We start from the raw sequence: 26,400 nt of genomic DNA on the forward strand, positions 1-26,400 counted from the left end.
CTTATTTGAGTTAGTTCATCTTCATTTGTTTTCACCATTCATTATTATTATTTAGCTAGATAGTAGAAGAATAGCTAGTACTAGTATTCCCTAGTCCTAATGAGGGATCAACAACCTTACTATAATAGCACACTTTATTCATTGTACTGTGCATGCACTTGCGCGAATAGGCTCACGCCTAACATCAAGAACTATTGAAAAAAAAATAGAATACAAGACGTAAATGAAAAGCAAAATAAATAAATAAATAAATAGTGGCTAAATTAACAAAGTTCTAGTGTTTCTAATGCCTTATTCCCGAACAACCACGACAAAAACTTGATAGCCGCCAAGTAATAAAGTAGCGAGTAAGAGGTTATCGTATCCCACGAGCAACAAGAGCACTAATAATGCCTACTTCATTGTCATCTAGCCTCCGAATAATAGTGTGGAACGTAATTAACAAGAAATCAAACAAGAAAAAGAAGATACAAAAATAGAGACAAATAGAAATAGGTCCCTATCAATCAAAGTAACTTACTTGGGTGATGTTCTATATTGAGTGTACAATTGTTCTTTATTTTATATCATTTTGTACACTCATTAGGTATATATTAGAGTTATATTTTGAAATTCGATGCTAAACATGGTGTATTTTGTAATCACATGTTTCGGGCAGTGTTTAAAAGACGAAGAGAGCCAAAAGAAGTGTTTTCAGAGCCAAAATGATTAAGATGGAACTTTTTGGCATCAATCAAAGAAGGACAAGCCAAACATATTTACTTACGAGCACCTTACGACCGTGTTTATAGATGTAAGCTTTTTTCGGAGAACCTTGCGGGCATACTAATGCCCTCACTACCTCAAATTAAAACACTAGAAATAATTACTTAGCTCTCAGCTAAGAATTGACAGTCAAATTGTAAATAAGGCAAATCGGTTTAAATTAAAGGCGGGATTCCATCAATTGTTATATGTAATCTTTTGACATGAGTCCAGCTATAAGAAATTCCTAGACAGAGAAGATAATATATCTTTACGCTGAGTGGACCCTATGCAATGCACAATTTGAATTCATTATCTCGCACTCTGCACATCCATGTGAAGCCCTGGCTTTAATGGGTTATTGCTTGTTGTCCCAAAAAAATAATAATAAAATAAAAGCTAGATTGAATATATAACGCACATGCATTTATGGAACTTGTTTATTTTTGACATTAAGAAAAAATAACTAGACTCTCTAGAGCTAAACACTTGACCGAGGGATGACATGGGGAGTATATAAGAGAAAATACAAACCTTAAAAAGTTGTTTTGATTTTATAAGATAAATATATTAATTTGTAATTACTAATCGGAAGTTTTCGTTTTGGACATTGTTAGCCAAGTGTATGAACTGGCCTGGATTGAACTAGCTTTTTGACGTTTTACAATAAAGACTCATTAATATATATATATATATATATAACTTATTATTATTAATTTGATTTTTAGCAAACTAATTACAGACAAATTGTCATGATTTTTTTTCCTTAATTAAAATTTGCAATATATGTGAGATTTTAGAGAAAATGGAAATCTTAAAAACCTCCACACTAAAATAATGTTTTTGTCATTAGCTTGAAAAGTGGAATATAGATAAATTAACATGCACATGCCTTTTTGGATTTATTCGGAAGACTCGGAATAGTGTTTTTTGTCATTAGCTTGAAAAGTGGAATATAGATAAATTTAATCATTTAAAATAGGGAAAATTACATGCTTACCCTCGATAATTTTCAAAACTTCCCAAACAGTCTCGTGAGTTTTGCATACCCCGATACATCCCTTCCTTTATTGTTTCACTTCCTTTTACCCCTGCATTATGAAATTCCATCATCGCTCTTAAAAACTTTTTGCATACATTTTTTTCATTCTTTTTGCATTCCTTTTGTACATGTACTCATTTCTTAAACAGAGAACTCATTTTTTTAAACAGTAGAACTTATTTCTTAAACGAGAGTTCATTTCTTAAACAAAAAAACTCATTTCTTAAACAGAAAAACTCATTTCTTAAATGAAAACCTCATTTTTTTAAAACATAAAACTCATTTTTTTAAACTAAAAACATTAATATTTAAAACTAGAAAAACAAATATTTACGTGATAAATTAATCCTCGGATATAAAAACCAATTAATCTTGGCTACTCGTACATATTTAAATAGAAACAACGATATTTAAGCACTTTTTTAAACGTAAACGCAATATATTAAACATAAACATCGATAGTTAAACAAAGACAAACAAGCATATCAACAGATAACTCATTTCTTAAACGAGAACTCATTTCTAAACAGAGAGCTTATTTTTTTAAACAGAGACCCTCATTTTTTTAAAACGTAAACCCTCATTGAGTAGGGACATCGAGTATCTCATCGTCACCGATCTCGTGCGAACGCTGAGTGCCGAGCTCCGGATCCGCGAGCGATCTCGGCTGCCGGGCTCGCTGTGGGGTCTTAAAGGAGAAATCTTTATCGGCGATGCGATCCGGTTGGCGACGCTCCTCGGCGTCGGAGTGGTGAGGTCTTCGTGGCGACGCTCGGATAAGACGAGTCGAACTCGAATCGGAACTATTCTCGATCGCGGAGACCGCGAACATGGATAGCAATAGGGTTAGGGTTAGGGATCATTCCGAGGTTCGATCCATGGGCGCCTAAGCTCGCGACGGAACGGAGGGAGGAAGCGGCGCCGACGAGGGTTCGATCTCGCCGCTTCGCCTTCGCCTTCGTCGCCTTCCCCTGCCGTCGACCTCATCTCTTTTCATCTTCTTCGCTCGCCGACCTCGGGAAGACCGCGACGCTCCTCGTCGCCGAGCGAAGGCATCGAAAGGTTGCACTCAGTACATATTTAAATAGAAACAACGATATTTAAGCACTTTTTTTAAACGTAAACGCAATATATTAAACAGTAAACATCGATAGTTAAACAAAGACAAACAAGCATATAAACAGAGAACTCATTTCTTAAACGAGAGCTTTATTTTTTTAAACAGACCTCATTTTTTTAAACAGAAACCTCATCGAGTAGGGACATCGAGTATCTCATCGTCACGATCTCGCTGAACGCTGAGTGCCGCGCTCCGGATCCGGGCGAGCGATCTCGAGCTGGCCTCGCTCGTGGGGTCTTAAAGGAGAAATCTTTGTCTGGCGTTGGCGATCCGGGCTGGAGACGCTCCTGAGGTCGGAGTGGTGAGGTCTTCGATGGCGACGCTCGGATAAGACGGGTCGAACTCGAACGGAACCATTCTCGATCACGGAGACCGCAACATGGATAGCAATAGGGTTAGGGTTAGGGATCATTCCGGGTTCGATCCATGGGCGCCTAAGTCGGTGACTGTGAACGGAGGGAGGAAGCGACGCCGACGAGGGTTCGATCTCGCCCGCCTTCGCCTTCGCCTTCATCGCCTTCCCCGCTCGCCGACCTCATCTCTTTCATCTTCTTCGCCGTCGACCTCGGGAAGACCGCGATGCTCCCTCGTCGTCGAGCCGAAGGCATCGAAAGGTCGCATCTTTTTCTCCTGCAAGATCGAGATCTAGATCGAGGTGGAGATCAAAAATTCTAGGGTTCGAAATCCCATTTTTCACGCAACGCGATCGTGATCGTGAGCCGTATGCTTTGCTCTCACTCGCCCAAAACTTTCAACTCGCAATAAAGAGATTTTTGGGGTGATAAATACACCACAAAAAACTCATTTCTTAAACAGAGACCTCATTTTTTTAAACAAAAACCTCATTTCTTAAATGAAAAAGCTCATTTCTTAAACGAGACCTCATTTTTTTAAACAGAAACCCTCATTTCTTAAACGAAAAACTCATTTTTTTAAACAAAAACTCATTTTTTTAAATAGAAAAACTCATTTTTTTAAACAGAAACTCATTTTTAAATGTAACCTCATACCTCATATTTTTAAATAGAGCTTTCATTTTTTTAAATAGAAACTCATCAGACCCAAGGGCATTATAGTCAAACCCTCGTCACACTTGCCACAACTTCCCACGTAAGGGACAATTTCATTCAAAAAAATTCCAAATTAACTCTATCAATCAATGTTAGATGTTTGAGGGTTTAAAAAAATCATCAGATTCAAAAGGAAGGGGTTTTAGTGAGTGCTAAAAACTAATCGGGTGTTTTAGCTAATATTGCAAACTGACAGGGTGTTTTTGACAATTTCCACTTTAAAAATAATATTATTTATTTATTTATTTTGATAATATATACAAATAAACCTCCACACATGCGAGTCAAATAACCGTTAAGTTATTCCTGTAGTGGCCAGGACCTTTATTTTTATTAAATTAAAAAAAATATTATTTTTTGAATATTTCAAATCCACAACTGTCTTCCTTGTGCATTTGTTTTCATGAGTAATGCTCTGATGATGATGTTTTTTTTTCTCTTTTTTATTAATTATCAATTTAATCGAGAATTATTAGGCCATGTTAGCTTTGACCAGTAACCAGTGAAATTTCAATAAAATAATATTTACTCTAGTGTCTCAATATTTAAAGTCCAGATTTGTACATGATTAGATAAGAACAATGATATAAAATAAGGGCTCCCTCCACCCAATGGATAAGAAGTTTCTAAAATAATAACAAAAATCATAATTAAAATATGTAATCATGAAGATGTCTAAGATTAGGCGAAAATTTCAAGTCAACAAAAACCTTACAAAGTCATACTCAGATAAACCAAGATGCATATAATATACATAGAATTTCAAGACTATAGACTATAGAGAATTTTCAAGACTATAGAGTATATATGCATCCTCTGCCAAATCTGTGAACGTTGATATGGACCGTTGAATTTCAATCCAACGTTCGCGACATCGCTCTATGAACGATAGTAACACTGCACTATTCATAAGACGAGTAAAAATAAGATGCACGTAATTTTTAATCGAATCATCCAATCAATCTCAAATGACGATGAATTAAATCAATCACAATCGTCCAATCCTATTAAAATTACTGTACATCATCTGCGAACACTCTACGAACGTCCGCAGATGATGTTTAGCCTTTATATATATAAATATATATATATACACATCCCTAGATTACTTTTATTATATTTCCACTGAGAAAAACAAGAGAGAAACATTAAAGCAAATAGGATTAACGAAAACAAAAGTTAAAAGCAATCCCTCAACAAGCTAAGGGTTAAGGACTGCATGCAGTCTTTGTTGATATTCTACCTCTAAAATACTCTACATAGGACACACAACACTTTGTTTTCTTTCACAATTACGCGTGACGACTAATTCTGGTCTGCAAGATGGATAGAGCTAAATGACATACAGCTTATATGTAGATGCAGAAAAGAGGAAATTTACAGTGAATTCCGACATGGTATATATTCTTTGTAGACGGATAAGAGAGACTTGAGTACTGGGGTTCTTATTAAGCATCGGTACTCCGGTCGGTCAAGAACCGTACTACAATGCAGGTGATGTTATCTGCACTTCCCCTTTGATAAGCTTCTTGCATTAGTCTCTTTGCTGCTTGTTCAGGGTCTTCAATAGGTTTGATCATTTCTACAGCTTCCTGTAACAGTTTTCGACCAAAAGGAATTTGATTCTTTGGTTGTTTAAAGAGGAATTTAACAAGTATGTGGGTTTTGGAAATTAGTTTACAAGTTATATACCTCATTTGAGACGACATCCCATAGTCCATCACTTGCGAGAATGAGAAATTCTAGTGAACCGTCAATCACCTCTTCCTGCATTGCAAGCCAGATAATTATATACAGTTCTGTTATAAGTGGGAATGAGACGGGATTCAGCTTGAACACTTGGTTGACAAGATATAACCTAGCTTAAGAGTAGTTGGTTTGAAAGAAAAAATATAACTACAGATAATAAGACAAAGAAAACAGAAATTTGATACAAATTAGAAGAAAAGTGACCAAGAAAGCTTCTGGAGCCAGTCATATATGCACCTTTCCATTCGAAATTCAAAGCAAACATTAAATGAGATTTGATTGCAAGGGAAAATTACTTGCATACCTTGTAAAACTGGTCAGTTGCTTATATACCTGAGTGAAAATCATATCTTCCCCAAAACACACGGCACACAATATTTTCTTTCTTCATTATCCCAAAATGGAAGGAGAGAAAAACAGTAGGGGTAATTTGGTTTTTTTTTATAAAACTTTATAGTTAAGTTATGGGCAAGGGGTATATAAGGAAATAACAAATATTTTTAGGGGTGCATAAGCAAGTATGAGTTCCACAGAGGTATAATAGATTAACAGAAGTCAACAATTTTTGTGAGGGTATACAGGAAAAAATCCCATAGATTCAATAGACCACAGCTTACTTAGAAATCCACTAAAAATTAGTATTATTGCAAATATATGTTATTATTACTATTCATAAAGTATCTTTACCTGGATTTCTGGATCAGCAACAACATACTGCTTCAAGAGCCGATCACCAAATGCACGAGAAACAGCAAGAACACCACCCACACGCCATGTTCCTGCAAAAGCTTGCCTATTAGAGACATGAAACAGAAGTCTAAGGCAAATTTTCTACTGTAAACAGCTGTAACTTACCTGCCCACATCACAAACCCTCCAGCTTCCTCAATGCGCTGTCGCTCATCAGTTTGGTCAGGCTTGTGATCTCTTGAAACAGCTATAGCTGCAAAATACGCAAGGTAATGTATTAAATAAATATCTAGAGGGAAAATAAACAAGATGTTCTAAACAATCCTCTGAAGAACTTCAATGATCATGTGTTTACTAAGAGCACGAATAATTTCATGTGCATCCTACCTCAATTACAATTCATAGGCAATCAGACAAATTAATCAAAGCACCAAAACTTTTGTTTTTCTCACAAGGAACATCAAACAAAATTATATACCACACTAATCATAATCATGTCAATTAGAATAGTAGAGCTTACTAATGCCTGAATCCATATTTTACCATATGCTGCTAGCAATAGTGACCTACTCAACAATGTAAGCTCTGCTTGAGAAGATAATTAACAAATTAATTAGAGCTTGAAAGAAACTCATAATAAGAAACTACCGCAAAACTTATTACCTTTACTCTGAAAGTAAATGTAAAGTAATACTCAACCATAGCTGTTGAGAACTGACATGAATCTGAATACCTCTTCCAATACCAGAAAGAAATACTTCGCCTCTTATACGTGCCTATGAATCTATGATGGACCACATTAGCTCAATCTTTTATATAACATTGTAAGGTCTGACAGAGCACAAGGTGAAGAAACATTTCAAGAAAAAAATGAAAAATGCATCAGACCTCTAGAATGCTGGGAAGCAGGTTAGATTTACAATCCTAACTCTTTCGCAACAAACAAGACAAAGAAAAGATAGAAACACATTCATGTTCCTCGGACATCATGAAATTCTAAATATGTGGAGTTATCGCAAACGACAGGTTCCACGACCATGTGAGTACAATTTAAATTCATAGTATTTTGATATTTCTGTATCTGGACAAAGATATAGAATTAAAACTCCCAGAACAAATCATGATATTTGAAAGAATCATCCCCCTGTGCATCAGAAATAGATCAGAGAAGGAACTTGACTACAAATAACAATGCTGCTATTTTCCTGTTTAAACATTAAGTAGGAAGATAGGATAGAAAAACAACTAGCTCACTCACTCACCCTTTCCTCCTCTACAGATAACAGCTCTGGAGTCCCCAACATTCGCAACAAGCAAGCGGTCACCAACAAGAATAGCAGTCGAAGCAGTGGAACCAGCATCTCTATTCTGATTATTCTCAGATTTCAGAAACTCTGAATCAGTGTGGTTATAAGCATCAGCTGCATAAACACAAAGATGGTCAACAACATAAATTAAAACAAGAACATACTGAATACACCATAGATCTAGTGAGAAGAAAGAAAACCTATAGCTGTCTTCGTATCAGTTATAAACTTCGGGTGTTTTATTAAGTTGCTGAACAGGTTTTGCTTTACATATTCTGCTGCTCGAGCTCCACCATGACCTAGGGATAATGATAATTCCCCAAAAAATGAGATCACAACAATCAACTTGATTTTGGAAAGTTGGGATATCTTTCCAAATAGAGCACAAACTAAAAAAACAACAGATTACTTCAATGATCTACAGACAGAGAGAAAAAAATTATACCATCAAACACTCCAAACAAACCAACAATCTCTCCATCAACACCATCAATCCTAGTCTCATAAAAGTCCTCCATAGAAGACCTCTTCCCAGGAGAGCTAGCGTATCCATAGCTAAATTTCCCATTTTGACTACAAAACAGACACCCCCAGACATGAAATCACTACATTCCACGAAAATTCTCAACAAAAAAATCTGAAATTTCGCATGAAAACCAAACTAATCGGATCAAAATCACAAAATTCAACAAAGAAGAGCCAAACCTGAGACCTCCGCCGCTGACAGGCGCATCCTCCGCCTGAACCCGCCCGGAACTCGACAGCACCGAGTTCAAATACCCCATCTCCGTCAAGATCCAAAGAAGGACAACAACCTCTAGAAATTCAGCAGAAAAACGATGCAATTACCAAGAAAAATCAAAGAAATATACCTGTAAAACAGCCCAGATTCCGATTCAACAACATTACAAACAAATCAAAACGAATTAGAAGAGCAAATCAAAGAGATGAACAAAACCCTAATACCTCTTGCCAGCCTTCGAGAGAGAAGAAGTTTGCGTTCGGCTTTTGAGTTTAGTTTTATAGCGTCGAGATGAAGAAGAGAAGAGAGAGAAAATGTTTTTTTTTTTTAAATTATAGAAAAAAAGTAAGGAGGTTAAGTATTTTTAATATTTAATTTATAATTATTTTTTATTTGGATATTAATAAGTTTAATTGGTTGCATGAGTATGACGTGGCGGGTGGCGAGCTCGGAGTGAGTCAGAGGAACGAGTCAAGACGAACACCATTGCTCCTACGGGTGACACGTGTCCAAATGAGGCATGGGTGATGGTTCTGGATTTCTACAAATACCTACTATTTGCAATGACTTTTAAGTTCGGCATTAAATGTGCTTTTCATTTGGGTATCTTTTAATTTCAGAGTTCGTAAATTTATTTATTTTTGGGTGATTACCATTTGAATCGTTTGGCAATTTAATGCGCCATTAATTACTAAACTTACTACTATTATTTTGCTAAGAATTCCTGATTCCAATTTATAGTTTTACAGTTGACTAGTGAGCTGGCTTTTTGTTTTCTAGTAACAATCTATATAAAACAGAGTAAAAATAAAATCATAATGTATATATATATATATATATAATTTTTAAATGTCAGTATAAATAAAAAAATGAGAAAAGTGTAGAGCTAAATGTATTTACATCTTGAATTGGTGATGATGGGAAAAAAATTACAGAATTATAGCAAATATTAAAAATACAAAAATAAGGGATTTAATTGTCAAAAATCAAAGTTTTTTAAGTTCAGATTTCAGGGCAAACTAAGCTAAACATATATACATACCAAGTGCATTCACATAAGCTCAAAATTAATCTGAACACTTTCAACCATGGACAAAAAAATTTAAACTGTGAACCTACACCCAATGAGTTTTATAATCAAAACCTTTAAAATTTCTCATTTTCCGCAAATAAACCAAGTAGCACTAGACGATGAATCTTTTGGTTTAAAAGCTCCTAAACTAACAAGAACAAAAAAAATAAAACATTTAAATTTTTTTTTTCGGATTTATATAAATAAATTTGGAATATAATTGATATAAAAGAAACAAACAAACAAAAATAAAAATAAAAAGAACAAAAAGAATAAGCCCTGATTACAACTTGAATAGCCACAGTTGAGATTCAGACTGAGTCAAACATTTACCAAAAAAGAGAAAGAAAAAAAAAAAGTGAAAAAGTAACATAAACGGCTTGAATTTATTCATTCTTCAGCATGATTGAACATAGACCCGGCACCACTCTGACCTGCTTCTCTGGAAGTGAGAAAAAATAAAGGGAAAGACAACCATTGAATTAACTAGTGGAGAATGACATTTAAAATTTATGGATATAGTGATGCCTGCAAAGACCAAGTCCCATACTGATTGTTAGAAAGAAATAATACTGGTGGTGACCATTGCATCATCAGTAACTGTTTCAATCACTATCAATGTTGTTCCTGGATGGAGATCACTAGACTTTTCTTGTGTGCCAAACCAATGGTCATCAGTTTTGCAATGGCCGCTTTTTCTGGACAGATCGAGCCGTTGATTATACGGCATTCAACCAAAGGCGGTCCATACGTTGATTCATTGCCTGATTCTGCTTTAAAGAGCTATTGATCATTATGAACAGAGATATTTTGGATAGAAAACTCTTGAGCATCGCCAGAATGAGAGAGTGACAAGCAGGGGCTTCTACAACCATGTTTCATGTTAGAATGAAAAAGAATGAGTAAAAAAGATTGGTTCATGTTCTTGTAACCTCACTGTTCTCTGATCTGTGTAGAAACCTAGACAGACATAACCAAAATGTTTCCGGTATCCTGTAACGTGAGTGTTTAACCAAGGCTGTGACAATGTCTAAAAGAAACTTATGAACCTCAGGCTTCAAAAGCATGCGTATCAGCATTGCAAACCATACTTCAGGTGCCAAGTTCACAGCTTGTCGAAAAGATTGAAATCCCTTCAATAACCTTGCAATCATAGCATTGTCCTAACAAAGATCAGAATCGAAAACATAAGCTTCCGGCTGTAAACATAAATGCTTTTGTTAACTTACAGTTCATTAGTCTATTACCTTCCAAATTTCAATAAATAATTTAATAGTAGCTACGTGGAGCCAAAAGTAGTTTACTCTAGCTCACCCTTAAGAGATAAGATTGTATTCTTCTTTAGCAACTTATATTTACTATACACGGGGGACGGGGACCCTGTCCCCAATTCTCAATAGAAGAAACACGGCAGTGCATCAAGATAATAGTAATAATTATTATACTGACCTCTACAGATTGGTCTCCGGTCCCCTGTTTCTCGTAGAAAATACAAAGTGCCTCTTCATTTTGAAAAGCATCTGCAGCTTTAAGGATGTCCTGAACTAGAAAAACTCGAACTCTTCGACCTTTCTCAGACAAGATAAAATTGAAAAGATCTTCACTAGCAGCAACCACAGAACGTATGTTAAAAGATTTCCATCCTTGGATATTTGGAGAATCTGTATTATCATTCTCCGACTCAGAAGACTGCTCAGAGATTGCTGCTATCTGGAACAAGTTCTCATCACATATCAGTATTATTCACAAGCTCAGAAAATAGTCAGCCTTAATTAAATTTGGGAGATGGAATCTTAGCAAGTGAAGATGCAAAAGAATTAAACCAAGTCATCTGTAAACAATCAAGTAGATATTAGGTACGGGTAGCAAAGATAAAGATTTCACTTAGCAGTCTGAAGCTCAAGCATTAGATTCCATAATACTCCTATCCACTCGAATCTTTTACTGAGATATTGACCAAGTATAGCATGGGTTTTTTTCATTATCTTTATTATCAAAACAACAGCTATGTATTTGTGGTATCATAGCTTTAAAGAATACACTTAAAAGCCAGTATTTCATCCTCTTAATGGTGCTCCACTAGCACTTTTTGCCATTAAAATACTTAAATGACAAGATAACAGAACCCAGTATAAATGTGGGTTGAAACCCAGAGGAAGAGACAATAAAATCATAAATAATAGTGAATCAAACTAAACTTGCCATCAGCCAAAGCCCAAATACAAAGGCATTAGGAAGATACCATGTTGCATACATCACAGTTTCATTAAGACCTTGTTTGGTTACAACTCCAGGGATGATGTCAGTCCTCTTACCTCAAGAAAATAAATATACTAATTTTAAAACTGATATATCATATGCATGTTGCTGACTATTATCATAGAAGAATGCAACAAGGAGCACATGAGGAATGCAAATTTTAAATGATGGCTGTGCAGCAGTTACTACAAGTATGTACTTGCACAACCAAGTAGGTAACTTCATACCAGACGTTCAAGACGATTCCAGCGAATAGAACCATCATTACGGATAAGAAGCTCCCTTAGTATTTTCCGCATGTCAGGATTTGGATCTGTAAGAAGCCTTCCAATGACAAAAGGGTAAGCAGATTCAACAACTTTAAAGCCAGGATCCAATGCTTTTGCAGTCCCTTCTAGAGAACCCAATGATCTTATCACCAGAGCATAGTCAGGCGGCAGGGAGAAGTTGAACTCATACATCACATCATACAGCTGGTTCATTATACTCTGAAAGTGCATTTATATCGACCATGTTATGAAGCCATAATACATTAGAGTTAATGGATCCGCAGATTAAATAACCAGTAAGAACCCATTTTAAAGTATGGACATTCTAAGGTCAATTTTATACCAAAACAAAACCATAAATCATCTATTTCTACAGACAACATCTTGGGGAGTGGATTGCCTATCATAGTCAAACCACTAGTGTAGAATCAAGGTCAACCTTGTTTGATTCATATCAACACAATTTGACATTAATTAGCACACGTCTTTGATAGTATCTGCCTACCTGGCTTGATCACTTTTTACACAGTTTTCACTTCAAAGCAAGAAATCATCGGAAGTATACAACCATGTGTTCTTTTCTAAAAAAAAAAAAAAGAGAACAAAAAAATAAAAAATAAAAATATCGTAGAATTTGTAGATTAAGTGTATCAAGTAAGAAGCACATGTTGGCTTGCCTGGCCATGAAGAGATAGTTAACTTCTCCAGAGGCATCACTTTTCAAGTTATCCTTGCCTCAGAAAATGGGTAATCTCAGGAGAATTTATTATTTCAAAAGAAACAAGAACCATGAAACATTCAGATCAACAAAACAGTTGTCAAAGAAACAAAAGATTTACCAAAACCAAAAACAAAACGATGAAGTAATAACACTCCACATTGGTATAAGCTGGTATATCTATGTCAATTTACAAAGGTATTAGAAAAATAAAGAATGATGATTCCAAAGAGGCAAAAGGGGGTACAAAAAGCACACCTGAAAATCATTTGATTGTCTGGTGCCATCACCAAATGATGCATGCAAGGCATCTGCCACTGAATGTATATCTATCCCATCAGGAATAAATCCCAGAGATAGGAAGTCATTAGCTAAGCCCAGAGAGTCACGATTGACGAAGTGTACAAGCTGGAATTATACAATGTCAGATGAGTTTATGAGACGCTCAGAGCAAGTGTAAAACTGCAACTACATATATTGAGATTATGCAAAGAAGCTACACATAGTGGGATGCTAAGAGATAACTCCTTATATTGATATAATTTTGTAGTAAAGATGCAAAGAAACAAAGAAGCTAACTTTTAAATATATAAATGCGTGTTTAGTTTATGAGACAAACATAATAAAAGAAGAGTATACATATTACAAGATCAAACAGATCCGATGTAGAATTAAGGCAAAAAGAAAACTGACCACTTGGATTAGTCCTACTCGGTAATGGCGGGGAATATCCCCCATCATGCCAAAGTCAAAGTATGCAAGACATCCATCAGCAGTAGCGACAAGATTCCCAGGATGTGGGTCTGCATGAAAAAACCCTTCTTCTAGGAGTTGCCTCAAAGAGCAGTAAACACCCTGGCAAATTAAACAAGGAATTTTTATAATATGCTCTAATCAACTCTGCTACAACCATTGTTTTAACGCAATATAAGTAAAACTTCAAATTTCGATCCTAAATAGGTGAAATAGCAAGAATAAAATGACAAAAACCAAAATTGAAAAAGTACCATTATAATCTGTGGCCTGCTTTCCACTTAGACAAGGACATGTTCTTGTTACATACAAATAATGATGCATGTCAGGTCATTTTATGTGGCATCTTATTTCTCCCTCTGCTTGCTTTCAATAGCATACATTGGATAAGATGGTCATTCAAAGCATTAAGTTTTAATGCCGAAGTTCTCACCAAAAATATGAAGCAATTAACCATTCATAGGTCATAAGAAAAGACTGCTGGATTGTGTCTTACATTATCTTAAGAAAAGCCCCACTTATAAAGCTACAAAGAAAGCAAGAAATGATGATTTTCTTAACTAATTATATCAGTGCTTTCAACTGTAGGACAAGAATAACCGCAACAAAGGCAATATCATGATTAAACAAGCACATTCATTTGTCAAGCCTGACTATCAACAACCATTTATACTGAAGATACACAGCAATAAAAATTTAATATGCAAGACAACATGAGTTGTCATGAGAGACCAACCAGCACTTTTCAAAACAATATTGATAACAGAAATAGAACACTAAGATTTTCAAGCCCACATGGAAAAGAAACTAATCAATTACTTGATCAATCAACTTCTTCCGATTTAAACATGCTTCACTAATCCGGTCAGAATCAGTGAGTTTGATGCCATCTACCCACTCCATTGTAAGCACTGCTTTCCGTGTGAAGTTCCAGTATATTTTCGGAACCTTAATGGTCGATCCTCTATAGTGATTTGTCTGGTCATTGCCTGTCAACCCCATGATGATCATGAAAATTAAACATTTACCCAAAACCAAAAAAATAATAATAATAATAATAAACATATCCAACACAACTTATGAGTGTGCCATATAGCAAACTAATTAAATAAACATCCAAAAGGAAGTAAAAGATCTCTGGTTTTATTAAAACTGGGTTAAGATGTAAGTCATATTTACTGGATACAAAATTAGAGCACTAAAGTCAGCTGACACCAAAAAATTTTACAGTAATTGTAGCACATGGACATGCATCAAATTCAATAATGGACAACACAAAGGAATTATGAAAAACTATATTCTTTGCAACTACATTCTGCAATGAGCCAAACTAATTATCACGGATCAAACAAGGAAGTGGCTTCAGTTGGTGGTGTTAGTGTCTTAAGTTTTGTGCACAAAATTATTTTGGTCTCAATAACTTCCAGGGACGTCACAAGGCACAATTAATACTCAAGCAAACAAATAATGAAGATTTAAGCTCATGTCAACCAGCAATAGCACATTGCTCAAATAAAGGGAAAAAACAGTATCCTAGGTGCTAGCCTCCTTAATACTCACTGTTTCATGCCAAGTTGCTAACAGTAAAATTACAATCTGCACTCTACCAAATGATGAAAGATGGACATATCCTCATAATGAGTAAATTTTTAAAAAAGTGATGCCTTGCATTTGACAACAAAGGAAAAACTCCATGACAGGATTCAAAGTTCCATATCATTAAAAAATGTTGTATACCAGTGTCATGACTAAGATGAAGCCTAGGAAAACAGATGGTTGACAGAAACAAGTGAGAAGAGACTCAAACAGTACTTACTTGGGCCACAAGCATATAGAGAAGCAAATCGTTCAGCATTTTGCGCTTCTAGAACATAATCAATTTCCTCGAACATATGTCTGACCTAAATGTTCAAAAAAATTTATTTGTGAATGCATTCTGAAAAAAAAACATTTTAGGTAAAATAGATATACATGCTTAGAAAATTGCAGTTACACATAACGTTTGAGAGACTAATAGCATAAAATGAACACAATAGAAAATTAACATGGAGAACAATGCATACCATGAACATTAAGTCAGATGAGACACATAAAAAGACTTCTAATAATATCATTTTTCCCATGGATGCTCTAGAAAATATAACAGGTCAGCAGGGATCTAACAAACTACACCAATAAGGAGGTCACAGGATTAATTATCCAAGAAATAGCTTTATGCATAGCTTGGTCATATTGGAGCCACCAATCAGTTACTAAGAGTTTACATAAAGCTAAGGCCAAGCTGAAAGTTGGGTTATTAATCAAATCTAATATTTTGAAAATGCAATGGTCAATTATATTTCTTAAACTATATGCACTCATTTGGCGAAGTCACTCCCCTAGAATGATACAGTACCACACAAGGGAATTCCATATTCACCGGCTTCCATTTCCAGAGTAAAACAAAGTGCTTTCGCATACAATAACAATGTCCAGGTCATTCTATCATCTAACTCCAGCCTTCAACATTTATGGTCTAACCACAAAACTCTAATGGTCACAATCAATTACATCAAGTTTTACACATTGTACTGGAAAGAATGACCATGTTAACTATTAGACAATGCCAATTCCACATCCACTTATAAAATTATAAACTAGAAAAAGTAAAATACAAAAGTAGGTTGCAGGCACACCATCTCATTCACTGCAACCAATAAATCTTTCCGAGCTTTGGCAAATCGCTTCAATTGCCCCCCAATCATATGAAATAATAGTGCATCAAGGGTTAGCAAAAGTGTCATACCCGGTCTCTGAACCTTAACAGCTACAAGCTCGCCAGAATGTAAATGAGCTGTATGACTTAAAATATCAAGGACAGCAATTGAATATCAATCAGCTACTTAGTTGAATAAAATTTGAACAGTGAAGCATAAAAAGCACATCATTGAATCAGTGATTGCTCTAAATACAATCAGCTAACCTTTATACACTTGTCCCAAAGATGCTGCCGCAATAGGTTTTGCACTGATATCAGCAAATATTTGAGAAATGGGGGCACCCAATTGAGACTCAATAGATTTGATTGCAATACGAGTAGGAAAAGGTGGAATTTGGTCCTATTTTAAAAATATAGGAAAAAATCAAGCTTACAAATTAAAAAGAAATGAGACAAAGCAGATGTTGTAACACAAATTTTCATGTATACACAATTTTCATGTGTACATAAATAAGTTCAATTAATATCCAAGCACGGCAAATTAGCCTCCATAACCATCATTTAAATTTTAGGTACCTGCAACTTGGAAAGTTCTATGCAGTAGGCATTTGGTAAAATATCAGGTCGTGTGCTTAATGCTTGCCCAAGCTGCAGAGCACATAAACAACATTTAGATACAATCATAACAAAAGCATCCATATTAAAGAGTAAAAGTGACTAAGAATCAATCATGCGATGCAAAGAAGCAGAAACTGTTAAACAAAGCAAAGAATATTATGAGAAAAACCAGTAAGCCACATCTGATTGATATTAGCTCTATTAAGAAAATGTGATCCTTTCCACAGTATACAAAATGCACTTCAAGTTACCTTGATATAGAAGGGCCCCAAACGTATTAACGTCTCCCGAAACTGAAACAATCAATGCAACAAATAAATCCAAAAAGGCTTCCATTAAAACTTCATATAGATAACCAGCATTGTGAAATTAAGCCAGCTACATTACACATGATCAGCATACAACAAAAAGAGTCCAAAATAATACTAATGTAGTTAAATTCAATGTATCACATTCAATGGATAGAAAAAAAAAAGCAAAAAAGATTACCTTTGAGGCACGTTTATGGATATCACGGAGAAAGAAGTGCCATACAGTCAATTTAGCAACCTGAAATGAAATGATGGCAGCACGATACAAGGCCAGGAAAGGTCCAAATCTATAGTAAGCAAACAGATTCTTCGCGCCAAAGGTTCCAACCATTTGCCTGAACTCCCTCTCCAGCGACTCTTTCCTCCGCTTCGCATACTCCGGCGACGGCCGTTCCCCATGCACACTTGAGAACCCCGTCGAATACCTGAATCACAAGAAACACTAAAATTTTCACCAAAATCCACACCGAAAAAATCTATCCAAAAAGAGGAAAGGTGAGTGAACCATCGGAGAGCATGGACTCTTCGCTGCAATCTCGCCGGATGGAGGGTTTGAACAGTGCTTCCAGAGCAGGGAGCTGAGAAATCGAGAAGAAATTGATTAATCGGGAGAATGAGATAGGTTAAGCGGAGAGAGTTGCAGAGAAGATGTACATGTCGAGGCGAAGCGGCGGAGAAGGAGGCGGGTGAAAGGCATCCCTCATGGGGGAAACGGAGCTCCGGCGATGGCGGCGCGGGATCTCATGAGAAGGACGAGGCCGGAGGCGGAGGCGGAGACGAAGACGGAGACGGAGACATGGAGCGAGAACGAGGAACGGTGAGAGGTGTAGACGTGGCGCGCTCCGAACTTTTTACATTTTACCCCCTTCATCTTTAAATTTTACATCCAGCCCACTTTTCCAATTCTCTCCCTCAGATCATTTTTATTTTTTTACATAAATAAGCACATACTATTTGGATTTTTTTAATATGTATTTTATTTTCAGTTTAGATGGTAAAAATTACAATAAATGCCAATAAGTGTAATAATAGTAATTTATTATAGTACTCTGCAGAAGTTTATTTACTTCTAAATATAGTGATGCAATGGGGTACGGACAACGGTGGGAATAGGGCAAGTTATATCCATCCCCGCCCCGCCTTGGCCACGATTGAGGGGTGTATTTGAGCCGAGCATTTCGTGAACGGCTCGGTGTTCGGCTCAATAAGGACTCATTTGTATTCAGCTCATATTGTAAATGAGCCAAGCTTGAGCTTCATTTACAAGCTCAATTAAAAAACTAGCCAAGTTTGAGCAACGGAAAAGCTCGGCTCGTTTTGGCTCGCGAACACAGCTCGTGAACAAGCTCGGTTGTGAGCTCGTTTATATATATATATATATATATATATATATTAAGGTGTATATGTGACTATGTGGTTGTTGTCAACTTGAGTCATGCATATAGGGCTGTAAATTACTATTTAAAGGAGCTCGTTAAAAGCTTGGCTGGCTAGTTCATTAAGCTAAATGAACGATTCACAAGCCTGATTGTTGAGTTCATAAGATAAAACGAGCCAAGCCTGAACACCACCAAGCTCAGCTCGTTAAATCTCGTGAACAACTCGTTTATTGTATAATTAAAAGCTTGTTTATAGAAATCGTTAAGAGACTCCATTTATAGTATCATTTATAACTTTATTTGCAACAATCATTAATATAATCATTTATAGTGTCATGAATAAGCTTATTTAATGATATTTTAAAAAAATTATAGATAGTTATATCATAATATTTTTTTTGTTATTATTGTAATTATTTGTTAACTTGTTTAATAAAGATTTTAACAAGCTTGAACTCAAGCCTTAATGATTCCATAAACAAGTTTAAATAATTATTTTACTAAAATAGTCCTCAAATTCAAATCGAGTTGAGTCGCACTTGATAACGATTCATTAAATAAGCTTTAAAAATACTTTACTAAATCAAAAAATAGAAAAAAAAAAAAAGAGTTTTAATCAAGCTAACGAGCCAAGTCTAAGCTTCGAATTTTCTTAACAAGTTGAGCTCGAAATAAGCTCGGTTAAAGCTTGAGCTCAGTAAAAATAGTAACCCACAAGCTTGAACCTGATAAATGAAGCTCGAAGAAAGCCCAGCTCGAGCTCGAGTTTGATTAAAATAATAACTAGCCAATCTTGAACAAGGCAAAACTCAACTTAACTCATTTATAGCTTGGTGGACCATGCCTCCTCCCCACCTTGCATAATATAGTAATTTTTTCAATACCATGGTACACACACTAAACTAATTGCTATTATAACAATATACATTAACATATATAGTAAGTTAAATTAAATCTACAGAACTAAGTTACAATACTCGCCCCTGCCCAGCTCCCTCTAAATAAAATTCTCGCTCTCCCTCGCTCCTCAAAGAAAAAAAAAACTCCCCATAATCAAATCAAAAACCGCAGAGTGAGGTGGGTTTTGCCATCCTAACAAAATATAACTTTTATTAGTAGATATTATATTTATATAATTTAAAATACCAAATTCTACCAAATTTTATTGAACCAAATTCAAATGTACTTGTTCATTTGTCTAAAAATTATCAAACTCATGTTTTATTCAAATAAACTTCAAGCAAACAAAAATTCTAGTGAGCTCTAGTGGTTCCCGAGCTAATATGAAAATCATTTAAAAAATTTAATAAAAAAATATAATATGAAAAAAAAAAGCGCAATAAAGCTCTTGCAAAGTAAGGAGTTTCAAGTAATTCAACATTGCCAAGGCTATAAGAAGTAATAAGTAAACAAACAGTTTGAATAACTATTTCTTTTGGTCTATTAATTAAAAGTAATATTATTTTTATTCATACATTTTAGTAAACTATTCATTTTATTTATTTATTTATTTTTAATTTAATAGATAACAATAACTTATTTTAATTCTAATTTTTTTAAAAAATGGCAATTAAAATGAATATATTCCATGTAGGTTATAAATAAAATTATATTTTTCTTATGAACAAAATCAATATTCTTTCATATATATATATATATATATGTGAGAGAGAGAGTGGTATAATACCATAATTGGTCCCTCTACTTTTCTCTCTCTTCTTTTTTGGTCCTTTTACTCAGAAATGTTTCTGACTAATCATTCTACTTTTGAAATGTGCCCACTTAGAGAGGAGTGCTCCAAACTAGTCCCTCTACTTTTTGAAAATGGACCCACTTAGTCCCTCCACTTAGTCTAATTTTCAAAAATAGAGGAACTAATTTGGAGTATTTTTACTAAGTGTACACGTTTTCAAAAGTAGAGAGATTAGTCGTGAACATTTTTGAGTAGAGGGACTAAAACAGAAGAGAGAAAGTAGAGGGACCAATTCGATTATAATATATATATATATATATATATATATTAGTTTTTATTTTTTGGATTCAGGACCAGAATGAAAATTAAAATATATCTCAGGGACTAATCGTGACTTTCACCAATTAGAATCTGATAACTATACAAACTACGTCACATGAACCGCAAAAGCTCTGGATCCTCCAACAATGGCGAAAGAGCAGCAACCGGCGACCGGACCATGGATCCTCGAAGCAATGCCGCTTCTCGCCGTCGTCCTCATGGCCGCTCATGTCCTCGCTCTCGTAAGCACCTTTCGAAGCTCTTCCAAAGGATCACTGGATTTGCAGAATGAGCTAATTTTTCGTTGCTTTTTCATGGCTTTTGATAGGTTTATTGGATGTATCGATTGGCGACTGATAAGCAATCCCAGAAGAAGAAATTGCATTGAATTCTCCGTAGTGAGCTCTCTCTTTTCACTGTTTCTCATTAGATTCATTTGTGTTTCAATTTGTGATGTTTTCTATGGAAAAAAAAAATTCCATCTTTTTGGTCCCATCTTCTTAGGATTTGGATTTAGGATAGGATGTGTTCCAATTAACCTTTTAGACCCCACAATGTAATCTTAAGTTTTGGGCATAGTGATTTGAAGATTATGTAGATCATCGTTATTTTGTGCGTCTTGATGATTGAGAACTGCTATTTTTGATTTGCAAATTGTTGGTTTCTAGTATGATATTTAATGGTGAATTATCTAATCTTTTTCTTGTCTGTTTAAGCTCAAAATCTATCATTTCATCCTCGGTATTTGTATAAATGCTTAAAGCTTGTATTATTAATTTCATCTTGGCATCAAATTCAAATTATCTGAACTAATTGCTTAATAGCTAATTGATTATCATGAGTAAATTCTTGACTACATAGTCTCATTCTCTGAGAACTCTCCATTGTTCTGAACCTGCATCATCAAAACCTTTTTGGTTTGCCTTCCTTAGGGCTTATTTCCTTTTGTATAATGCTCCTTGTAGTATCATGGCCTCCATTTCATTGAGATACTGAAAGAAATTTTATCCCTTATATGAAGAAAGATGATAGGAATCTGGTTCTCTGGTTCTCTGTTTGTCGATCTCAAGAGCATTGTAGTCAGCTATGTTTGAGGATTAATTTGTGACGCGTGACACCATTTATCTGTAATGTCAGAAGCCAAGTATAAGATTTAATTGAGGATTGTGCAGCAAAAATTTGCAATAAAATCAGTGAAGGTTCTGCTTGATAGATTTAATAGATGACGTATGACATCATGGAGAACTTTTAACATGCTGTCTTATTTTCTGAAAATTATGAATTTGAGGTTGCACTTCAAAAAAAGTTTGGGATCAACAAAAGACAGAAGAAATGATTTCATTGCATTTGATCCTCCTTAGCACATCCACAAACGTATAAATAGAGCAACATACAGAGATTTATGCAGTTCAGTTCAAAAAACCAACAAAGTTAGACATAATGGATGATTTGATCAGAAACTTTAATTTATTGCATTGGATCCTCCTTAGCACACCCATGACTATGTTTTTCAGGCAATACCACACTCGTTATAGTATACATTACTACTCATAAGACTTTAAACCCCAAGCTCAGTTTGGCAACAATGGTTCTATGTTTGATTCATCTTGTAGAGCACCTTGTTCTCTGATGATGCTTCTGTCCTTCTTTTCGTCTTTGGATTTCGCCCACAATAATTGATATAATCCCCCAACCACAAGCAATGCCCCTGAAAGATTGCTGGAAAAAAAAAAAACCATGACTTGTTTTATTTATAGAAGAGCAAGATGTGTGGCATTGAAAAAGTTATTGACATGCATATTTAGTCCTGATACCAACCTCCCGAGATGAAATATGCTTCCTGTGATGATTTGCTTCCAGTAGAAATGAGAAAACAATAAGCAATGGAGAGAAGGCCATAGTGAAAACCTGGGCCTTTCTTGTGTATACACCAAATCTTAGCCCAGAATGTTCCTCCAGTGACAGCAATTCCCTATGAACATCAGCTGAATCATTTGGACTTGAAATACATGCTATAAATGAAGAGGTTCTAATACAAAAGTGCTCATTGTCTTAAAAAATCTATTAGGAAATTTCGTACATCCTTCTAATATGTTTGTTCCCTAACAATATGTTCTCAACAAAACTGCTATTTTTGGTCTTTGAGAGCGTGTTTGGTTTGGAGGAAATTAAAATGGACAAATGAACAAAAATGTACAGATAACATTTTATTTTCTTTTCTTTTCCTGACACTCTGTGACTTTCCTAATCTAAGCATGTTATAAAACATCAAAACAAATGGCTGTTTGAAGACAAAATGATTCTTGAGCATTAATTTGAATTCAAATCTTGGGATTATGCAGCTGAAATGCTAGCATGTCTTAAATTGTGTTTATGTTGCTGATAGGAAACTTTGCAAGAAACGTGGAATACTGTACCCCATAGAAAATGGTGACGAGTTGTAGGTTTGGACTCCAAGTAATTTTTCCATGAAGAAGGTTTTCTCTCCATGAAGACTGCTGCAATTGTGGTTAGGGCAGTACCGAAGACATTGATCATTGCTGTCAAGGTAAGAATTGCTGGGTATGTCATAGATACCTTCTCCTGCAACAAAAGATTCAAGTTTTTACGTGCTATTCTGACAGAAATTTTCTTCAAAACAATAAGAGGCCCTTTGATGTTGAAATGCCATAAATTTATCTTTATTCTGACATTGTTTGATGGATTCAAAATGAATTACTAGTTATCACTTACGTTTGTCTGTTACTGAGTTTTCACAATTTATTTTTTGATGGAAATTTTAGGCGATTATGATCCTCTCAAGTCCCATCTTTTTGATCTTAGAGAACATGACTTTAGATGAACATGATTGATACAATGTTTGGGCGGTCCATTGTCACATTAAGTGATAGAAAACCTACCACCAAAAGAGTTCCACTGGATATGGCAAGAACAGCGAGGCCATTCATCAAGCACCCCAAAATCCAAAACCCAGTTACTGACAATGAACCATATGACTCTGCTGAGCTCAAGCTCTCCTTACTGGACACAATCACCATGACAAGTGCACCGGTGGCAGAAATGAACACTCCCCATAGCTTTGCCTGGCCATTAACACTTAGAAACCTGAAGCTCTCCCGTCGGCACACCACTGCCACTACAAACACCACCACCGGAGTTGTGTTCAAAGCCACACTCTGGAACTTCGCCGTTACATATCTCAAGCTCGCCGTCATCATCAACTGTCCTAATGGCACCCTACTCTTCCAACAATTAACTTGCTTGCATTAGCATTTGACACACACATTGCCAATATGAATGGGAAGAAGAAGAAGAAGTAGAGGCAAATAGAACTCACTCCAAACAACCAATAAGCAGTGCCCATAGAACAATAGTGAAGGAGAGTTTTGGCCTTCTTCCTCTGTAGATGAATTGTTAGAAGATGAAAGACCAGGGAATTTTATAAACAATGAGTTCATTTACTACCTCTCAACTATAAAGGCCAGAGAGCTAAGGACAACGGCGGAGACGGTGCTCTCATAGACAAAGAGGACGATTGTGTCAATGCCACGAGAAGGATCAAGCACAACTTGGAGGAGGGCCATGTAAATGGCAAGCAGCAGTAAAGTGAAAGTCATTATCAAGTATGGCTTGCAGCTCTTCATTACTTCTGTTTACATTTGCCATGCTTATCTCTGTTCTTCAAGTCAGTTAGATGCTATCTCTTTCTCTGTGTCTCAGAGAGAGAGAGAGGAGATGAAGTTCTTTAAGGGAGTTTGATGCATGGATTGTCAGAGAAAGAACATGTAGGGTGTCTTTTGTAATGAATATGATGAGGTTGTTGAGGAGTTAAAATTTTTTTAACATGTATAGTTTTGAAAAGAATTTTTGTGGTTGTTATTAGATCTTATGAAACTCATGAAGAGATGAAGGAGGTTGATTGAAGCAGACATGCTAGTAAATGGTGGTTAGCTGCTTTGGTTGGTGGCAGTGGGGGTTTGCTGGGAGATGATTGATAAAAATTGTTTGATGAGGTTAACTAAATTTTGATTTAATTAATTAAAAATTTAAGTTTGTTTTTTAAAATTAATGATGTTTATGTAGTGTAACTTTTTAATGATTAAATCTGTAAAAAATGTTTAGTGGAATAAGCTAGGTGCTTAACACTCACAGAAAATTGAGACTATTATATGTATGATTAGCTTGCGTTGAATTAACCATCTATTGTTACTTGACATTGGCATGGATAAAAAATATGTTAAACCTTGTAATTAAAAAATATATATATATATATATGGAGGGTTTTTTTTCTTTCGTTTTTAAAGAAATCAACAAAAACCGTTAGATAAAGAACGTGTAATTACAGAGATGCACTGATTACAATGACTTACAGATCTTTTGAGAATAAATTCTCCTGCCATGTAATTTTATAGGGGAGAAAAAATATTTTTTATACAAACCTCCCACTGAGCCCAAACTATTGGGCTATATCTCGGTTCTAGAATTTCATATATAAGACTAAAGTTGTAATTATCCATTTTTACAAGGGGCATGTGAAAAAAAACCAGAACTTTTCTCTTCTAGAAAGGGTTAAGGTTGCCATAAGTGGACCAATTCTCAGGTCCAGATAAAATGGGCCTAAATTATTTGGGCCCATACAAAGCCCAAGCCCAATAAGTCCATGTAAACCAGAGGCCTATATAATCAAACAAGCGAAGCCAACGTCATTGAATCCTCGTTCTCTCTCTGAACCCTTCTCGCTTCTCACTTCGACGGAGTCTCCATTCCACTCTCTTCTCTCTCCGGCGCTCTTCTCGGTCTCCGGCGGCGGCGATGGCGTACGTCGACCATGCCTTCTCGATCAGCGACGAGGACATCATGATGGACGGTCCATACGTCGTCCAGAACAAGCCCCCAATCCGTGAGATCGCGCTTGCTATCTCCCTCCTCGTCTTCGGAACCCTCGGCATCATCATCGGCGTTATCATGGCTTGCAACCACGTCGGCGGTGATCGCACACATGGTATCACTGCCTTCTTACCTTTCTAACCCCTTTCGCTGGTTTTAGGGTTTTTTGATTTTTGGTTTTCTTGATTGATTTGATGCATATTCAGGGGTTTTCTTCGCGATTCTTGGGTCGGTGCTCTTCCTCCCCGGGTTTTACTACACGAGGATTGCTTACTATGCTTATAAAGGGTACAAGGGTTTCTCCTTCGCTAACATACCGCCTGTATGAGGTTGGATCTCGCGATCTTGGTGTTCTCGCTTTCTCATACGTGTACATGAGGTTCTATCCATATGCATATGTTTTTCTTGCTCTGTTTTTTTTTTTTCTAGGGTTTGCTACAGTTGTTATCGATGTAAATTTAACCTTTGTGATAAAAAAAAATAATATTTCAGTTGATGCTGTTTGCTTGTCTCTCTCTGCTGCTATTTGATGCAAATATGAATTGTTAGATGTGTTTTTGAGCTGAGTGTTGGGGTTGGGAAAGGTATAATGGGTGACTGGTTGCTCCCATAGGAAAAAGGTTTGGAATTTTGACCCTATGTAGCAATCGAGTGGATGTAATTGTTCAATGGATGCTCATTGTGATCATGTTTTTTATGTTCTCTTTCATGTCTTAAACTTGAGACTTGCTGATGTATCTATGCTACTCAATGAAGCTGTGGAGCCTCCTGTGGTTATTGAATTATGGAATGGAAGGCCAAGACATTTTTACTAGGCATTCAAACCAAATGAGATCCTTATAACAGTTATTTTCAACAGCAAAAAGTTCTAGACTCTAGTGTATTACATGTGTTTTCTATGGAGTAACTGAGTAAGGTTGTTGTGGTTTATATATCGTTTGATGTATTTCTCTGTCAAG

At 35.7% G+C, this 26,400-nt stretch overlaps 4 protein-coding genes and 1 long non-coding RNA gene across 8 annotated transcripts; 2 read left to right on the top strand and 3 right to left on the bottom strand.

Moving 5' to 3' along the window:
* Positions 1–5,102: 5,102 nt before the first annotated feature.
* Positions 5,103–8,752, bottom strand: LOC120254025 (probable protein phosphatase 2C 59). Of its 2 annotated transcripts, none has more exons than XM_039262175.1 (9): positions 8,688–8,752; positions 8,427–8,593; positions 8,167–8,294; positions 7,922–8,020; positions 7,677–7,835; positions 6,581–6,667; positions 6,413–6,504; positions 5,669–5,743; positions 5,103–5,568 (listed from the first exon to the last, which is right to left on the bottom strand). In XM_039262175.1, the coding sequence occupies exons 2-9, from the start codon at positions 8,504–8,506 to the stop codon at positions 5,425–5,427; spliced, it is 864 nt and encodes a 287-aa protein (XP_039118109.1). In that variant the 5' UTR covers positions 8,507–8,593; positions 8,688–8,752; the 3' UTR covers positions 5,103–5,424. The 2 variants fall into 2 exon arrangements, with proteins under 2 accessions (XP_039118109.1, XP_039118117.1); XM_039262183.1 differs by having other exon boundaries at positions 8,427–8,538; positions 8,688–8,726.
* A 1,040-nt stretch (positions 8,753–9,792) lies between these two features.
* LOC120253827 (uncharacterized protein slr1919) lies at positions 9,793–18,021 on the bottom strand. 2 transcript variants are annotated; one of them, XM_039262048.1, is made up of 14 exons: positions 17,816–18,019; positions 17,667–17,739; positions 17,340–17,586; positions 17,102–17,143; positions 16,809–16,880; positions 16,497–16,632; positions 16,210–16,367; positions 15,351–15,435; positions 14,354–14,523; positions 13,475–13,636; positions 13,040–13,189; positions 12,022–12,282; positions 10,985–11,245; positions 9,793–10,698 (listed from the first exon to the last, which is right to left on the bottom strand). In XM_039262048.1, exons 1-14 carry the CDS (start codon positions 17,856–17,858, stop codon positions 10,453–10,455), a joined length of 2,106 nt encoding a protein of 701 aa, XP_039117982.1. In that variant the 5' UTR covers positions 17,859–18,019; the 3' UTR covers positions 9,793–10,452. The 2 variants fall into 2 exon arrangements, with proteins under 2 accessions (XP_039117982.1, XP_039117988.1); XM_039262054.1 differs by having other exon boundaries at positions 10,510–10,678; positions 17,816–18,021.
* Positions 18,022–20,694: 2,673 nt separating this feature from the next.
* On the top strand, positions 20,695–23,019 carry LOC120284158. Its single transcript, XR_005543422.1, has 3 exons — positions 20,695–20,796; positions 20,883–20,952; positions 22,941–23,019. It is a non-coding gene; the product is annotated as an uncharacterized LOC120284158 (long non-coding RNA).
* Positions 21,920–24,376, bottom strand: LOC120284149 (WAT1-related protein At4g08290-like). 2 transcript variants are annotated; one of them, XM_039290949.1, is made up of 6 exons: positions 24,020–24,376; positions 23,892–23,954; positions 23,455–23,791; positions 22,972–23,137; positions 22,373–22,526; positions 21,920–22,273 (listed from the first exon to the last, which is right to left on the bottom strand). In XM_039290949.1, exons 1-5 carry the CDS (start codon positions 24,196–24,198, stop codon positions 22,492–22,494), a joined length of 780 nt encoding a protein of 259 aa, XP_039146883.1. In that variant the 5' UTR covers positions 24,199–24,376; the 3' UTR covers positions 21,920–22,273; positions 22,373–22,491. The 2 variants fall into 2 exon arrangements, with proteins under 2 accessions (XP_039146883.1, XP_039146880.1); XM_039290946.1 differs by lacking the exons at positions 21,920–22,273; positions 22,373–22,526 and having other exon boundaries at positions 22,539–23,137.
* Positions 24,377–25,265: 889 nt separating this feature from the next.
* Positions 25,266–25,952, top strand: LOC120254764 (transmembrane protein 230-like). The gene is made up of 2 exons (XM_039262810.1): positions 25,266–25,556; positions 25,648–25,952. Exons 1-2 carry the CDS (start codon positions 25,367–25,369, stop codon positions 25,767–25,769), a joined length of 312 nt encoding a protein of 103 aa, XP_039118744.1. The 5' UTR covers positions 25,266–25,366; the 3' UTR covers positions 25,770–25,952.
* Positions 25,953–26,400: the final 448 nt, after the last annotated feature.

This window comes from Dioscorea cayenensis, chromosome 3, assembly GCF_009730915.1.
Source record: "Dioscorea cayenensis subsp. rotundata cultivar TDr96_F1 chromosome 3, TDr96_F1_v2_PseudoChromosome.rev07_lg8_w22 25.fasta, whole genome shotgun sequence".
NCBI classification, from domain to species: Eukaryota; Viridiplantae; Streptophyta; class Magnoliopsida; order Dioscoreales; family Dioscoreaceae; genus Dioscorea; species Dioscorea cayenensis.

Excerpts from the sequence above, each read along its gene's own strand:
- LOC120254025 (XM_039262175.1), bottom strand. The coding sequence starts at position 8,506 with ATGGGGTATTTGAACTCGGTGCTGTCGAGTTCCGGGCGGGTTCAGGCG. Across the intron at positions 8,021-8,166 it reads TTTGTTTGGAGTGTTTGATG|GTCATGGTGGAGCTCGAGCA; the intron begins GTATAATTTTTT and ends CATTATCCCTAG. Across the intron at positions 5,569-5,668 it reads GGGATGTCGTCTCAAATGAG|GAAGCTGTAGAAATGATCAA; the intron begins GTATATAACTTG and ends AAACTGTTACAG.
- LOC120253827 (XM_039262048.1), bottom strand. The coding sequence starts at position 17,858 with ATGCCTTTCACCCGCCTCCTTCTCCGCCGCTTCGCCTCGACAT. Across the intron at positions 16,881-17,101 it reads TGGGGCCCTTCTATATCAAG|CTTGGGCAAGCATTAAGCAC; the intron begins GTAACTTGAAGT and ends TGTGCTCTGCAG. Across the intron at positions 14,524-15,350 it reads TCTATATGCTTGTGGCCCAA|GCAATGACCAGACAAATCAC; the intron begins GTAAGTACTGTT and ends TGGGGTTGACAG.
- LOC120284149 (XM_039290946.1), bottom strand. The coding sequence starts at position 24,198 with ATGAAGAGCTGCAAGCCATACTTGATAATGACTTTCACTTTACTGCTG. Across the intron at positions 23,955-24,019 it reads CTGGCCTTTATAGTTGAGAG|AGGAAGAAGGCCAAAACTCT; the intron begins GTAGTAAATGAA and ends ATTCATCTACAG. Across the intron at positions 23,792-23,891 it reads CTGCTTATTGGTTGTTTGGA|GGTGCCATTAGGACAGTTGA; the intron begins GTGAGTTCTATT and ends TTGGAAGAGTAG.
- LOC120254764 (XM_039262810.1), top strand. The coding sequence starts at position 25,367 with ATGGCGTACGTCGACCATGCCTTCTCGATCAGCGACGAGGACATCATG. Across the intron at positions 25,557-25,647 it reads CGGCGGTGATCGCACACATG|GGGTTTTCTTCGCGATTCTT; the intron begins GTATCACTGCCT and ends ATGCATATTCAG.